Below are 13,744 nucleotides of genomic sequence, written 5' to 3'. Positions count from 1 at the left end.
GTGTAATCTCAGCCGCACAAAATTTTGAGGACAAATCTTGGCCCTTAACCGTGCAGATGACCGTCCCTGCCCCAAATCCAAATCTCATGGAGCTTGTCAGTCTAGTTGTGTTTATTTTGCCTAATAAGTAGAATGTACTAATTGTTTTGATTATTTTCATTTCCAAATTTATCAGATTTCCAAGGTGTTGCCAATCTTTGAAAATCCGGCATACCTTTGTGTTTGGATAGGAGATTATTTGGGATATTTTTTTTTAAAAAAAAAATACTGTAGCACTTTTTTAATATAATGTATATGAAGATAAAAAGATAATTAAAAAAGTGTTGATGATGCAATTAAATTAATATATGTAAATAAGGTACAATCCAAACACAAAACTGTAACAATGCATCTAGACTAGTGGATGGAAGTTGAAGAGTCGATGTGCAATATTTAGACTAGTGTATGGTCTTCCTCATCGAATAAAATGAACTACTAATTATGCTAAAAAGGAAGAGATGTAGGCTTTTATTGAGTTTATTGTCAAAATAACTCTTCTTCCAAAATATATTCCCAAAGTAACTTAATTTTAAAATTTATTACTTTTGTGATCCTTTTTTGCCACTTAAACTGCATATGTGCGAGGATAAAGATAAAGACGTCCTCTATTTCTCTTTCTCATCTAATATCTTCTCCAATTTTCTCTATAAACCTTCCCACATTTTTTCTTTCGTTATCTTTCCCTTGTCAAACATAATCTAAGAAGCCAATTTTTATATTAACAGCATCTAAAAAATATGTTTCGCAAGTTGATAATTTTAAGGTAGATGAAGATTATTCTCATCTTTTCAAAGAGTAGGAAGGATAACATAAACAAATATGATAACCTTGAAATTTTTGTAATTGCTTACAATTTTCGTTGCAATTTTTGTATTTTTAAAATTATTTTTTGAAAAAATATATGCAATAGGTTTGATACATTTAAAAAAATTCAGAGACCAATAATAGTAAGGTCAATAATGGTAAATTTTATTTTAGATAATTATAAGGAAATTATAAAAGTTATGCAATCTTCTTGTGCCTCTATAATAAAAAATTAAAATTTTAGTTAATGTTGAAAACTATAAACTGGATTAGAACTTTCCTTTCTTGTTATCCTACATGGCAATCAGGATAACTAGATGGGAACAATAATATCATTATGGTAATAAAAATTGAAAATGAATCACATTGAGAATATTTTTTAATAAGAGTGTTATTTTGGCAAAAAACTCGGCTTTTATTCCCGTGGAAATACAAGAGATCTACAAGATTGGCTCAAAAGCAAACAAATAATTGAATAGGGTTTTTCTTTTTCTTTTTTTTTTTGAGATGGAATAGAGGGTTACTACGTGATTTAGCGTCAAAGTGACGACTTTGGATAAAAGAAGAAAAGTGGAGGACAACAACGTGTAGTCTGGGATGATCTCGTTTTGATAAGTGAGTTTTTTAGGTGTTTATCTAAAATTTTACTTTAGTTTACTGTAGATATTTTTAAAAAAAATTTTGAAGTGTGTAAATTTTTTAATATTTTGAAGTGTATAGTTTAAAAATTTTGAAATTTTTTTTGAGATTAATGTAACTAATAAAGTATTTAAAAAACTTGTAACAGACAAACTTGACAAAAAACTTGTCTGCCAAACAAGGCCCTAGTTCAATAATGAAATTATTGGAATCAACAAATATAACTACTACTAATTAAAAGCAAACATCACTAATGGTAGCGTATAATTTTCAAACCATAATTGAAAAAGAAGAGAGAGAAGGCAAAAAAAAAAAAAAAGGGTCTTATACTTATACCCGGGGATACGATTTTGCTGCAATTGGCTCAAATCCTTAGCAACTAATACATTATTAGTACAAATATAAAACTCTGGTGTTCTCTCTTCATTTATTTATTTTTTTCAATAGAGAGGCAATGCCTTAGCTGGCAAAACAGTGACACAATCTGCAGCAAGATCCTATTTTAAGTTACATACAAGGATGGAATTAAATTGAATAGAAAACAAAAAAAAAAAAAAAAAGATGAAAGACATTGAAACGGCTGGTCTTCCTCTTCCATATATTTTAGTCAAATCCTATGCGCTGTTAAGTGATCCTATATGTAATCTTCCTTCTGAAGTCATCTCATACCTTTGCCTTTGGAAGGATATTTGGTGGCAATTAAATATTACGAAAAAGCGAATTGAAAGAAAGACATCTGCTATTAAATAGTAGTTTCAGCTCCAGCTTTGCATTCCTGGAGAGACTGCTTCTTCTAATTCAACACCCCAAAAAAAAAAAAAAAAAAATCTTTGCAAGAAGATACAGGACAAATTTACTTACTTTCTTCCTTTCCTTTTTTGGTAAAACTAGATGAATTTACTATTAGATAAAAAAAAAATTGGATCCATACTGTAATTAATTGCTTAATCCTCAACATAATGCTCTAGTAGGCTTTTACAATTCTAAGCGAGTTCATCTCCATCCGTCTACATTTCAGCCAAAAAAAAAAAAAGAATAGAAAAAAATTCAAATGAAGTCATGTTATTTCTTTCACAAGTAATCTCCGTAGTGTACATTTGATCGCTTGCGAGATTCATAACAGCAATATATTATTAATTAGAAGAAATCAAATTACTACCACCAAAAAGTGAAAAGAGTTTCTACCATCTTTTTCAATTCCCATCTTTAGTGCATCTTTATTAGTAGTATTCCAACAAACATAAAAAAATTTGATGAACGGCGAGGACCTGAAAAAATTTACAGACCCAAAAAGGAAAAGCAAAAACGGCCCCGAACCATTCATCCTTCCTATCTACAGTACTTTAATTGATGAAGCATCGACAAGATGGTACGGTATCGTATTTCCCAGATGAACTCGATCATCAGCAAAAGCCTGTACACTTGCAGCCATTTATGTTCAGCTACGCGCTTTCCTTGCAATGGCTTCTCCTTTAAGTCACAATTTTGACACTTCTGTCAAGAATCAAATGCGAATGGAGTCTTTAACAGATCATAAGGTGCCCAGAGAGCATCCAAGGGACACGGCCGGTTGGCATCCAATCTTGCCCAAGGCTTGCCTTTACCACTCCAATGCAACAAACTCACCGGACCCGGATGCAAATCCCTGCAAAGCCCTCGAAAGTTATCACCTCCTAGACCATGCTGATTCCATCTATGATCAACCGGAGCTATATTTCCAGCAAAAACAAGCAAAAAGGGAGGCAAAGATCCCAATTCATATATCCTCATCCTTTTTTGCAGTTCCATCCATTCTTCAATCTTGGTTGTGTAATCCCCCGCTCTCCACCGATCAAGATCAATCACCATTACTCCTGTATTAAAATAGCAGGCTTTCCTGTTGGCAAATGTTAAAGAAAGAGAAGGGTTGGACCACAAAGTTGGGGTGAAATATGAGGTGAAGTTAGCATTGCAATATTCAGGAGCTGCCAAGACCTTATCATCACCTAATGGGATGGACGCCAATTTAGCAATGTCATCGACTAGGACTAAGTCCGAGTCCAAGTACACAACTTTCCGGACGCAAAGGGGTAAAAGATTAGCTAAATAACTTCTTGCATAGTTAAGAGGGCAGTCGAGGGCCGAACGGATGGATGTAGATATTAGCCCGGCCACAGCCGCGTCGGCAAAACGGTAGACTTGGAACTTGAGGTAAGGGAAAGAGGAAGCAACGGTGGTGCTTAGAAGAGACGCATTGGATGAGGCAGAGGTGACAAAGTGGAAGATGATGTTCTGCGGACAAGACGAGTGTTGGAGGATGGAAAGGATGGCGGCCAGTGAGCCGCGGATGTAGGCGGCGTCTAAGGTCATGGCCACGTGGACAGCATCATCGGAGCAGATGAAATTATGGTCTTCAACAACATCACCGTCATCATCATCACCATCGCTGGCCGAGGTGGAATCTTCATCATTGCGATTCTTATTAATATTATTGTCAATGCTGATGATGTCGGTGGCATCTAATTCATCACTACTGATGATTGAAGGACACTCTGGCGAGTTGTAGAACTCGGGGGCTTCCCTGAATCGTTGTGGAATTGATGAAGGTGGAGAAGAAGTTGAAGGAGTAATACTACTGGTACTGGGAAAAGATACGCAAAGAAGGAAGAGAAGGAATATTGCGAGTTGTTGAGGCTTCATTTGGGAGTTAGATGGATTAGGAAATGAGGGGGGGGCCAAACTCCAAAGAGAAGAGAAATGGATATAAGCGGAACAGGGTAAGAGAAGGGGGACTAATGAGGTTGTCAAGTTTGGATTATTTTTGAAGAATAGTTGGAGTTGAGAGACACGGTTTTGTAATTGGTTGCAATAAAAAAAAAAATGGAAGGGAACAAGGCTGGATGGCTGGCCGGGTGGCAGGGCAGGATGCAGAGTCCGAAGAACTGGAACTAGTATTAGCCAAGTCAAAGATTTTCAGAGGCTGCAGCGGTTGATGGATTCAGACTGGGTTCCCATCCTATACTCGAAGACTTTTCTACTTTTCTTTAGTTTATTCTAAATACGCCTTTTTTTGCATGGAGGTGCTAGTAGTTTTACTCGTTCCTTTTACTACTTAATGATGAGAAGAAGTTTTTTTTTTTTTTAAAAAAAAAAAAATAATATGCGCGGTAATTGCATTGACAAAAAAGCAAGAAAAGTGGTAGTGCTAGCGCATCGTTTTATTTGTAACGCGAATATACCAACTCTAAAGTTTTTAACTTTTAAGGTTGTGACGGGCGGTGGACCAAATTAATCTTTCATGCATTTATGCTTTTGTGCCGCTTGGCTTTGTGGCTGATTGGCGATTAGTATATTCTAGTTTCCATTGTCCACTTCTTTGAAAATGGCACATCATGGTACACACTTGTGTAGTTTGAAAGAATACTAGGCCCAAGCCCGTGATAAATATGGCATTCTGAAATAATCTATCTTCTTTATGAAATAGACTCCGTTTGGATTAATTATTTTTGAAATATTTTACTGCAAATGTTTTTTTTGATATTTTTGGAGGAATTTTTGAAATGCATTTTGGGATATCTTTTAAAATTAAGTACTTTTTAAAAATTAACACTACTACTCACAGTCATTACCACAGCCACCACCCCCTCCCTCCTCCTCCTACCTCTTCCTTCTCCCTCTCCTTATTCCTCCCCTCTTTCCCTTCCTCGATACCCCTTGCCCTTTCCCTCCCCATCCACTTGATCTCGCACCTTCCTTCCCCTTTTCGCTGTCGCGATCTAGTCAAGACCAGATCAGGAGGTGGGAGGTGGCGAGGAAGGGGAGGGGAGGAGGAAGAGGGAAGGAGAAGAGGGAGAAGGAGGAGGAGAAAGAAAGAGGGAGGGAGTGGTGACAGTGGTAGGTGGGGGTAGTGGTGGTGATAGGTGAAAGATGTTGTAGAATTTATATTTTTTTTTCATTTTTTTGTACATTTGTGAGTTATTTTTTGATATATTGTATGGATTAGGTATTTTTACTTATGTATTATTTTAGCATTGTACTTGAAAATTTAGTTATTGAAAAATAGACGAATCCAAACGGAGATTTTGCCAAACAAAATGTTGTGCAAAAGAAACCAAAAAACTTTCCATTTGTTTTATGTAATTACACTTGGTAGCTTGGAGAATAATAGCAAAGTTCAACTAGATCTGCTATGAAACCAGGAATCGAAGTGCTGAAACTTATGTTAGGAAGAACGAATCTATGAGTTGTGTTAGTTCATGCTCAATGTTATATTTTGGAAGCATGCTCAATGGTATTTGATGAACACATGACCATAGTTTTAAAATGAGATTAGGAGGAGGCACCTAACAACACCCCAGAGTAAAATATGGAAAAACCAGGGGAATTGACAGTTGCAATGTCATTTTAGGATCCCTCCTACTCAAAGAAAGTAGTAGTGTCTATTTTCAACATTAATTATTGTGCGAGTGAGAATTTTAGGGTGGGTAATAGGTTGCAGTCCAAGAATGGATTTCGCCATGGTTTCCCGTTTACTTGCTGGAGTAAGAAAGCAAATTCGATGGAGCATAATTTTCACCGACTGTGAGACATCAACACATCGATTGGACATAGCTCCAAGTCGAGTAGGAGATAACAACCACCATACCATTGCTGCTACTTCAATAACAAGTATTATAAATAGTTTAGCGAATAGTTGTATCAGAGAAATTATCTGTAAATCTGAAGCATTCCCAAATCTTTTACAATAAGTTTGATAGCCTGTTTTGGGCAACATTTTTTTTTTTTTTTGGGTGGGGGCTGGGGGGGATTAGTACGTAAGTAAATTGAAACTGCCTAAGCATTTGCACAAGTATATTTGATAGTTCCCTCATCCCTCTACTTTGGGTCCATTTCTAGACTGCTGCTCTCTATTGACTAATGCTAATGCACCTACCTGCGACTTGCAACTTTTTTCCAACTTAGCACAGGAGGGGACGACCTTTGCAGTATTATTATTATTATTTGGGGACCAGTTATCCTCAATAATTTGGTATTAAATGACAATCATAAATCTATTTATTTGTCCATTGCCACCACTAGTCTATTCTAGGAATGTACGTAGAAATCAAAGAACATAATAGTCCCCACTCCTCTTCCTTTTTTTCTTTTTTTCCTTTTGTGAAATTCGGAGATTAAGCTTTGAAATTTGCATTCCTTAGCTTTGCATAATGGCTCTCTCTATCGTCAACGCCCATCCTAGAGTCTGATTATTGAGATTTTAATCTAGTAATTAAAATTGGGATTTCAAAAATTAAACCTTAGCCGATGAGATCTTGATCTAGTAGTTAAAACTGAGATTCGAAGAAGTAGAGGAGACGTTTGTCAAGACTCACCTCCCTTCTATTGAATCAGATGCTACAATCACACCACCCCATATTAGCTAAAATTTTTCCAAACTCAGATGATGCTTGTGTCACGTACCATAAAAAGTCACAAATATGGTTATGCATTGGGAACATGATTCGGGCTCTTAGTGGCCTAGGCTCTCTAGGAACTTGTACATCCAGTGAGGCCGAGGCTGTAACATCCTCTTCTTTGTCAAAGTACCCCGTACTTGGATACTTTGAGGTCGTCATAGTACCACAACGGAGTGCGTGTGGAAGTCGATAATCATTTAGTGGGAAGGAAACTGAATCTGAACATGGCACATGAGGGATAAATTCTTGTTTCCTTCCTTGCTATTATATTGTCAAAGTTGTGCTACATGCAAATGAAAATTTCCAGCACATTCTGTGTATGCAGACACGCAGTCATCATGGAGTCAATGGTCATCAAACAGGGACTCTCAGAATTTTCTACGTTCAGTACTCCGCGTGGGAACATCTAAGCAGAATGCTTGCCTCGAAGCTACAGGACAACCAACGATTTCCTGATGTCTAATTGGAGTTCTACTGCATCGCCTGCTTCCTTGGTAGTAAATTTTTTTTCCTGTTCCGCGTTTTCCTGATGTCTAATTGGAGTTGGAAATTGGCTGCCGATGCCTAATTATTAGAGTTAAACATTGGATTGTAACTTGCGTGAATCTAAGAAAAAAAAGACAAGGCTCATAGCCCACATATATGCCAGACTTGGCAGACCCTGCGCTTCTTGTTCATGACATGCCAGTAAAAGGTAAAATTCCCTATTAATTTATCTCATGATGCCTCTCATGGCTTTTGGATTTTCACCCAAAATAATAAACAAACAAATAAGTGAAGACAACAGGCAGGAAACTAGGTTGAGCAGATAACTCAGTAGCATCTCTTCAAATTAAAATTTTTGTGTCCATGCACCAAGATTACAGCAGAAGCCTGCTAGCAATCTAAGGTAAATTTCCCTCGCAAGTTGCCACTAGGTGTCAGACTTCCTATGATTTTTGAGTAAAACACAATCGAAAGGAAGATTATCTCAAGAACTCGTAACATGTGAAATTTGTGTTGTTTTAGAGCGATACAAGATATTTAATGTTCCAGCAAAGGCAACTTTCTTTTTCAGCTGTCCCAAGCAAACTTTTAAAGGTGGATGATGACATTGAGAAGGCAAGGTACTAAGAAAAATAAACCGAAATGTGGACCACCTGGAGCAAGATGTGATGTGAAAATGAAGTACAATTATAGTGAACTAATCTACAAGAGCACAACAGGAGCGTGCAAGCAAACTTGGGCTCGCTTTCCTTGCGTTTCTACTGATTTTATGGTGATCAAAAATCAAACTGAGAGGTCATCTAGGAAGCTAATGTACGAGTAATCACCTGATGCTACTTTAGGAGAAGGACCCTTAAAAGCAAATCATGTTCTAGGAAGGCAACTTCCAATAGCAAATAATGCCATTGAAAAGGCACGTTATGCAGACACAAATGAACCATATCAGGACCACCTTGAGTAAGATGTGATATTACCACAATTTTATGAAACGCCCCATTTGATTAGGCCCAGTATTACACGAGAGAATCTCTTTCCTACGCCAACAATTTCATGCAACAATGAGACCAACAACAGTAGATAGTACTGCAACTCCTATGAATTGACTTCATCAAACATTTCAAGTATCAAATTCAAATTTCCAAAGTTCAGGATACTTTACCTAATGCACCTTCAGAAAAAAGTGCAAACCCACCATTAATAGAGCGAAATCTACCACTTTTTCTTAGAAGCACTAGAAAAATGAGATATACCTAAAGGTGTAAGTTTGGCTGCCATACACCAACCTAGCAGCCAAAAGTTAGACGGAGAGATGTAATAAGCCTCCCAAGGTTTGATTAGTAACAGAATAGTGTTTCTGAGGCACTGAAGGAAGTTTCTACTCAGAAAAAACAACTGAACCGAACAACATCAAAGAAAAGCTTAAGCACAACAAGCACTATGGTTTCCCGGTGTCATGGCTCCAAGACAGGCAAGGCTGGTGCCCGATCTCATATGCTAATTATCTTCTTCAAGAATCTTTTCAGCAAAAAGAAATGTAAAGAATATATGGCTGGAGCAACAGAACTTCAGCTGGAGAGGGGAGAAAAGAAATCTTCCAAATTCGACCAAAAGGTAAATGGGTCCATGGGCGAAAAACTGAGATGAAGATAATCTTGTTTAACAAAATTTAAAGACTTATCCACCACTCAATGAAGCAGCAGAACCGCACATACACACTACAATCTTAGCAAGACGAGCCAGTCCATGAGTTAAAAGAAGAATAGGGAAAACCAAAAATCACTGCTACCATATCATTCACGATGGACTTCTACATGCATCTCTAGACAATTCAGGGAATGGGGAGGATAAGGAAGCCAATGGCAGATATAAACCAGAAATTTAAAGAACTACATGAATGTCAGCTTACTACTGCAAGGGTGCTTACATTATTGAGTCAAAAGGAACTTGAAAAAGGTGTTTAAGAACTACAAAGACTCCTTTGCTATATCTAATGAACCCGAGCACAATGTTGATAAGAAAATGAACCAAAACAACAACCAAAAGCTTGCAGTACAATGCTCCTTCACTCTTTTTAGTGAGAAATCTTAAGATACTGAACTCCTTAGCAAATGCACTACCTAAGATACCACAACAGCCTCCTCTGCCACTTCTGTGTAGAAACTTGTATCCCTTCCCAACAAGAGAACAAGGACTAACAGCTTGCAATAATTCCACTAGAATTTGGAAAAGAATATAGATTCCGACAATAATCATCCTCATCTTGCTTCATGAAAATGCTTTATCATCAGAAAAGCAAATAAGAAAAGAAGGATTTGTATACTCTGCATTTTAGTTGCAATCTACCAATTTCTATTGCCAAGGATGGAAAAAGCTTGTGAAAGGACCCATGTGAACAAGAGACCACCGGCAAGTGCAACGCTATTTTAGATAACTGAAAGAGACGAAAAATTAAGACCAAACAAAACCAGTGAAGCTCAAGCTCAACCAAATGATATTGATTCACAATATTCATTACAATCCTATTTTAAGAGTTACCAAGTGATGTCAGCAAACAAGCTCCAAGGTTTTTTAAAACTTCATCCAAGTAACATTCTCAAATTTGCATAATCGACGCAACTATAATAGTTAGCTGTATGAGCAAACAGTGGTGTTCTAAGCTCCACTAAAACCTCAACTTTTTGGACATGCAGGCTTCAGAAAAAAGGTGCAAATAATATATTGACGTTCTTCCAACATGGTATAATTAGTGAAAAAGAATTTAACGGAAATTTTCATTTATGTTCCAACAACTTCTGTTTGAGCTTTCACAATTTTATGCATGCAAGGGGAGGGAAGTGCAAGAGACAAACTAATTACTTGGTTTGAACAATCTGTAAAGTTCTAATGTCTAAGTACTCATCTTCCAAGTAAAAGCAAAAGTAATATGAGCAAACATAGATACTATGCCAAAGAAAAAAAAAGGTAAAGTGTATACCATACAAATGACACTGTTGTGTGTTATGCTCTATCTGTAAGCATGAGAAATACAAGGGTGCAAACAGATACAATTATATCATTGAGCCTTGGAAGCTGGCGAACATATTGGCGAGGAGATAACAATGGCAACAAGAATTGCCATACAATTTCTATCAACCAACACAAGTGCAAAAAAAAAAAAAAAATTAAAATGAAAATATCACATCTACTACACCACCAAATTTACAGATTACAGAGTACAAACGCTTAACCTAGGTACTCCAGGATGTTGAAGACTTATGACTATTTACCTCAACTCCAAATTAGAGCAAGGATAACAGCAATGCCAATTATCAAACTGAGCAACTTCAAAGTGAAATCTGCCTGCTGTTGCTGCTGACTTGTGCGTTGAGGGAAACCATGTATGTGTCCACCATGGAATGTGTTACTAAAACCGTATGGGAAACCACCAGCCGCCCCGTACATATTGGCATCAGGAAATCCATGCACTTGGATGTTGAATAATGATGGAATCAGACCTCCAAATGCAGCAGAGAGGGTAAAGTTCCCAAATCTTGCAGTTGCCATCGGAGCAAATCCGCCAAACCCACCAGTGAACCCAAAACCATGCTGAGCAAAAGCATTACTATCTGGTGGTGGAGGAGGAGCTGTCTCGGGTCGTTGTCCAGCAGGGCGATGGGGAATCTCCACCCCGGGAATCGACTTAGACCTCGGATCTGTTGAGCTCTTTCCGCGACCATATAATGGAACCAACTTCTCCTCCTCTATGAGGGCCTTACAAACTGGGCATTCCTTTGAAAGAGAGTGAATATGAAGCCACTTGTAAAGGCAAGGCCAGCAGAAGAGGTGACCACAGAGTGTAATAATTGGCTCTTGAGCTAAGTCAAAGCAAATGTTACACTCAAAATTACCCGCATCACCACTGTTATTACTAGTATTCCCTGAGCAAAATGGACTTAAAGGTGCTCTACTTGTTGATTCCCCAAACCCACTTGCCATCTCTTTAAGCTTATTAGACTTCTCAAAGTGCCCTGCAAAATCATACAAAAGTCCTTTCTAAAAACCACTATACTTAAAAAAAAAAAAACAAAAAAAGGTCATAAATCCAGTAAATAACAAAAACATGTAGAAGCCTTCATTCAATCACAAAGAAACATATAACACAAGGATCATTGAAAAGAGCTGTTAATACATCTTCGATAAGGATCACAGCTAGGGTTATTTCCACAAGTCTTCATATGTTTGTACAAAATTAAAGAAATATTCACGGTTTTATTTAGCTTCCATACATACAGAAATCAAAGAGTGCATTGCCTCTTTTAGTGAACAAGAGAAGGGCTTCGTGTAGAAATTCTTGGAGTAGAAATTCTTGGACCACGATTTCCTTCAGATCAACTTCTTTTGTCCCTTCTCTTCTTCACACCCAACACCTTAAGAGAATCATATAAGCAAACTCTCTCCAACTCTTCTAGGTTGAATTCAAAGAAGATCTTAACATTGCCTCTTAATATAATGCATAGTGATTGACAATCACGGCAGAAAGCAAAGTCATCGGATTGAACAAATAGCAACAATCAGCACAAGGATACCATGTCTTCAGGCTTGACACTGGTGCATTTTAAACCAAACATGAGTTGCTAGGCTTCTTGATATGCTGGTAGCCATAGACAGTTATGGTGGGATGCAGTGCATTGCCTCAGGCAAGTATTTGAACAGACAGCTCAACTTGACATGTGTTGATTCTTTTCTTATGGAATGATGAGTACTTCTATAATGTATAACTCTTGAAGAAGTTATGGAACAAAATGTTTGAAGACTCAGAGATTTAGAATGAGTGGAGCAAATTGTATGCCAATACTTCTGTTTTAGCCCCTGGGAAAAAAGGATGAGCAGAGTGGATGCTCGATGGAAGGTGGAAGATGTCTATATCGATCAGAGAAGAGGCACTTGATGCCGCACTAAACAATAGCACATGATTGATAACAATCTAATCATCAAACTGATATAGTCGCATGTAGAAGAAGAAGAAACTTAGATTAGTGAAGGAAGAAGAAGAAACAGCTTCTCTTTGATAAACCAACTTTAAAGTCTTTCATAAACCAACTTTAAAGTAAGATTTCCAGGAAATCAACTTCTATGAATATCTTCTCTTTCAATATTTAATATGAAAATGTCAATAATTCTGTAAACAACCCATCCCTAATCAAAAGATTGTCTTTTTATCTTTTCTTTTTGCCAAAATAAGGTAAATAAACATTTTTACCAGTATCGGAACAGGGTTTAAGTTTATCAAAAGGAAGCAAAAATTGCGGGAAAACATATAAAATTGCATCTAAGTGAATGCACCTAAAATTAATTCCTAAGCACTATCAAAATAAATTCCCAAAGACTTTTCACACAGAAACCAACTAATTTAACAATCAAAAATACAAGATCTGGTAAAGATTAAAAATTCACATTTAGGAACACAAGTGAACAAGCTAAATAAAAAAGATTCAACCACAGATTAGACAGAAATTTGACAAAGCAAGAGGAAGGAGATGACAGACCTGCTGAAGGGAAATAGCTGAGGCCTTGCTGTTCCTCCCGCTGGTCTTGAAAATTGGAAGGATCAGCTCTGCCGAGCACAGCTGAGGGATCTGGAAATTGGAATCCGTAGTCCGAAATGCGAAGAAAAATCAAAATGGGGAAAGAGTATAGACATGGAAACTTCGAGGTGGGTAGTTGCGCCGCGTCTCGCGTGCTTCCTTCGAACAAAACGACATCGGAAAAGAGCTGGTTTCGTTGTCCACGTGGCAACATTCTAGTCGCCGAGTACAGTCGGTGATGAGAAGGCTATCTCCATTCTTCATTAATTAAGAACTGTTTACTCACGCACTTTACACGGCAGAAGACCAATCTGGAATGAGGTAAAAGAATTCCAAAAACGACAGCTTTAACCTTATCCATACGACAACCCTCAAGTCGATTTTCTGTGATTTTGCCCAAATCTATTGCCTGAGACAATACACTACTTTTTTCCTGAAGCTCTGATTGCAACACTGGAATACTTTTTTTTTTTTTTTCAAAGCCAGTGAAGACTTTTGATAAATTTACAATCCTTAATCCATAGAAAATCACAAAAGTCGGCAACTCTTGAGGTTCCTGAGGAGACTTATAAATCTACCCCAAATCCCCCCCAACCCCGATGTGGGAACTAACCTATGCAGGGAACCTGCTACTAAGTCTTAAAGAGGCCCCAATTACCTTGGAAAGGCTAGTGTCTTTTTTATCAAAGTCAGTTAAGACTTTTGATAAATTTACAACCCTTAATCCACAGGAAACCATAAAAACCGGCAACTCTTGAGATTCCTGAGGAGACTTAT

General features: G+C 37.4%; 2 protein-coding genes across 2 annotated transcripts; both read right to left on the bottom strand.

Moving 5' to 3' along the window:
* Positions 1-2,525: 2,525 nt before the first annotated feature.
* Positions 2,526-4,480, bottom strand: LOC113713714 (probable galacturonosyltransferase-like 1). The gene has a single exon (XM_027237504.2). It carries the CDS (start codon positions 4,159-4,161, stop codon positions 2,980-2,982), a length of 1,182 nt encoding a protein of 393 aa, XP_027093305.1. The 5' UTR covers positions 4,162-4,480; the 3' UTR covers positions 2,526-2,979.
* Positions 4,481-10,427: 5,947 nt separating this feature from the next.
* On the bottom strand, positions 10,428-13,209 carry LOC113713244 (uncharacterized). Its single transcript, XM_027236926.2, has 2 exons — positions 12,929-13,209; positions 10,428-11,410 (listed from the first exon to the last, which is right to left on the bottom strand). The coding sequence occupies exons 1-2, from the start codon at positions 13,179-13,181 to the stop codon at positions 10,671-10,673; spliced, it is 993 nt and encodes a 330-aa protein (XP_027092727.2). The 5' UTR covers positions 13,182-13,209; the 3' UTR covers positions 10,428-10,670.
* Between the last annotated feature and the right edge of the window lie 535 nt (positions 13,210-13,744).

Source organism: Coffea arabica, chromosome 10c (genome assembly GCF_036785885.1).
Source record: "Coffea arabica cultivar ET-39 chromosome 10c, Coffea Arabica ET-39 HiFi, whole genome shotgun sequence".
NCBI classification, from domain to species: Eukaryota; Viridiplantae; Streptophyta; class Magnoliopsida; order Gentianales; family Rubiaceae; genus Coffea; species Coffea arabica.
This window is presented reverse-complemented; position numbering and strand designations above follow the sequence as displayed.

Coding starts and splice junctions, on each gene's coding strand:
- LOC113713714 (XM_027237504.2), bottom strand. CDS start 4,161: ATGAAGCCTCAACAACTCGCAATATTCCTTCTCTTCCTTCTTTGCGTA.
- LOC113713244 (XM_027236926.2), bottom strand. CDS start 13,181: ATGTTGCCACGTGGACAACGAAACCAGCTCTTTTCCGATGTCGTTTTG. Junction 11,411..12,928: donor CAGCTATTTCCCTTCAGCAG/GTCTGTCATCTC, acceptor ATGATTTTGCAG/GGCACTTTGAGAAGTCTAAT.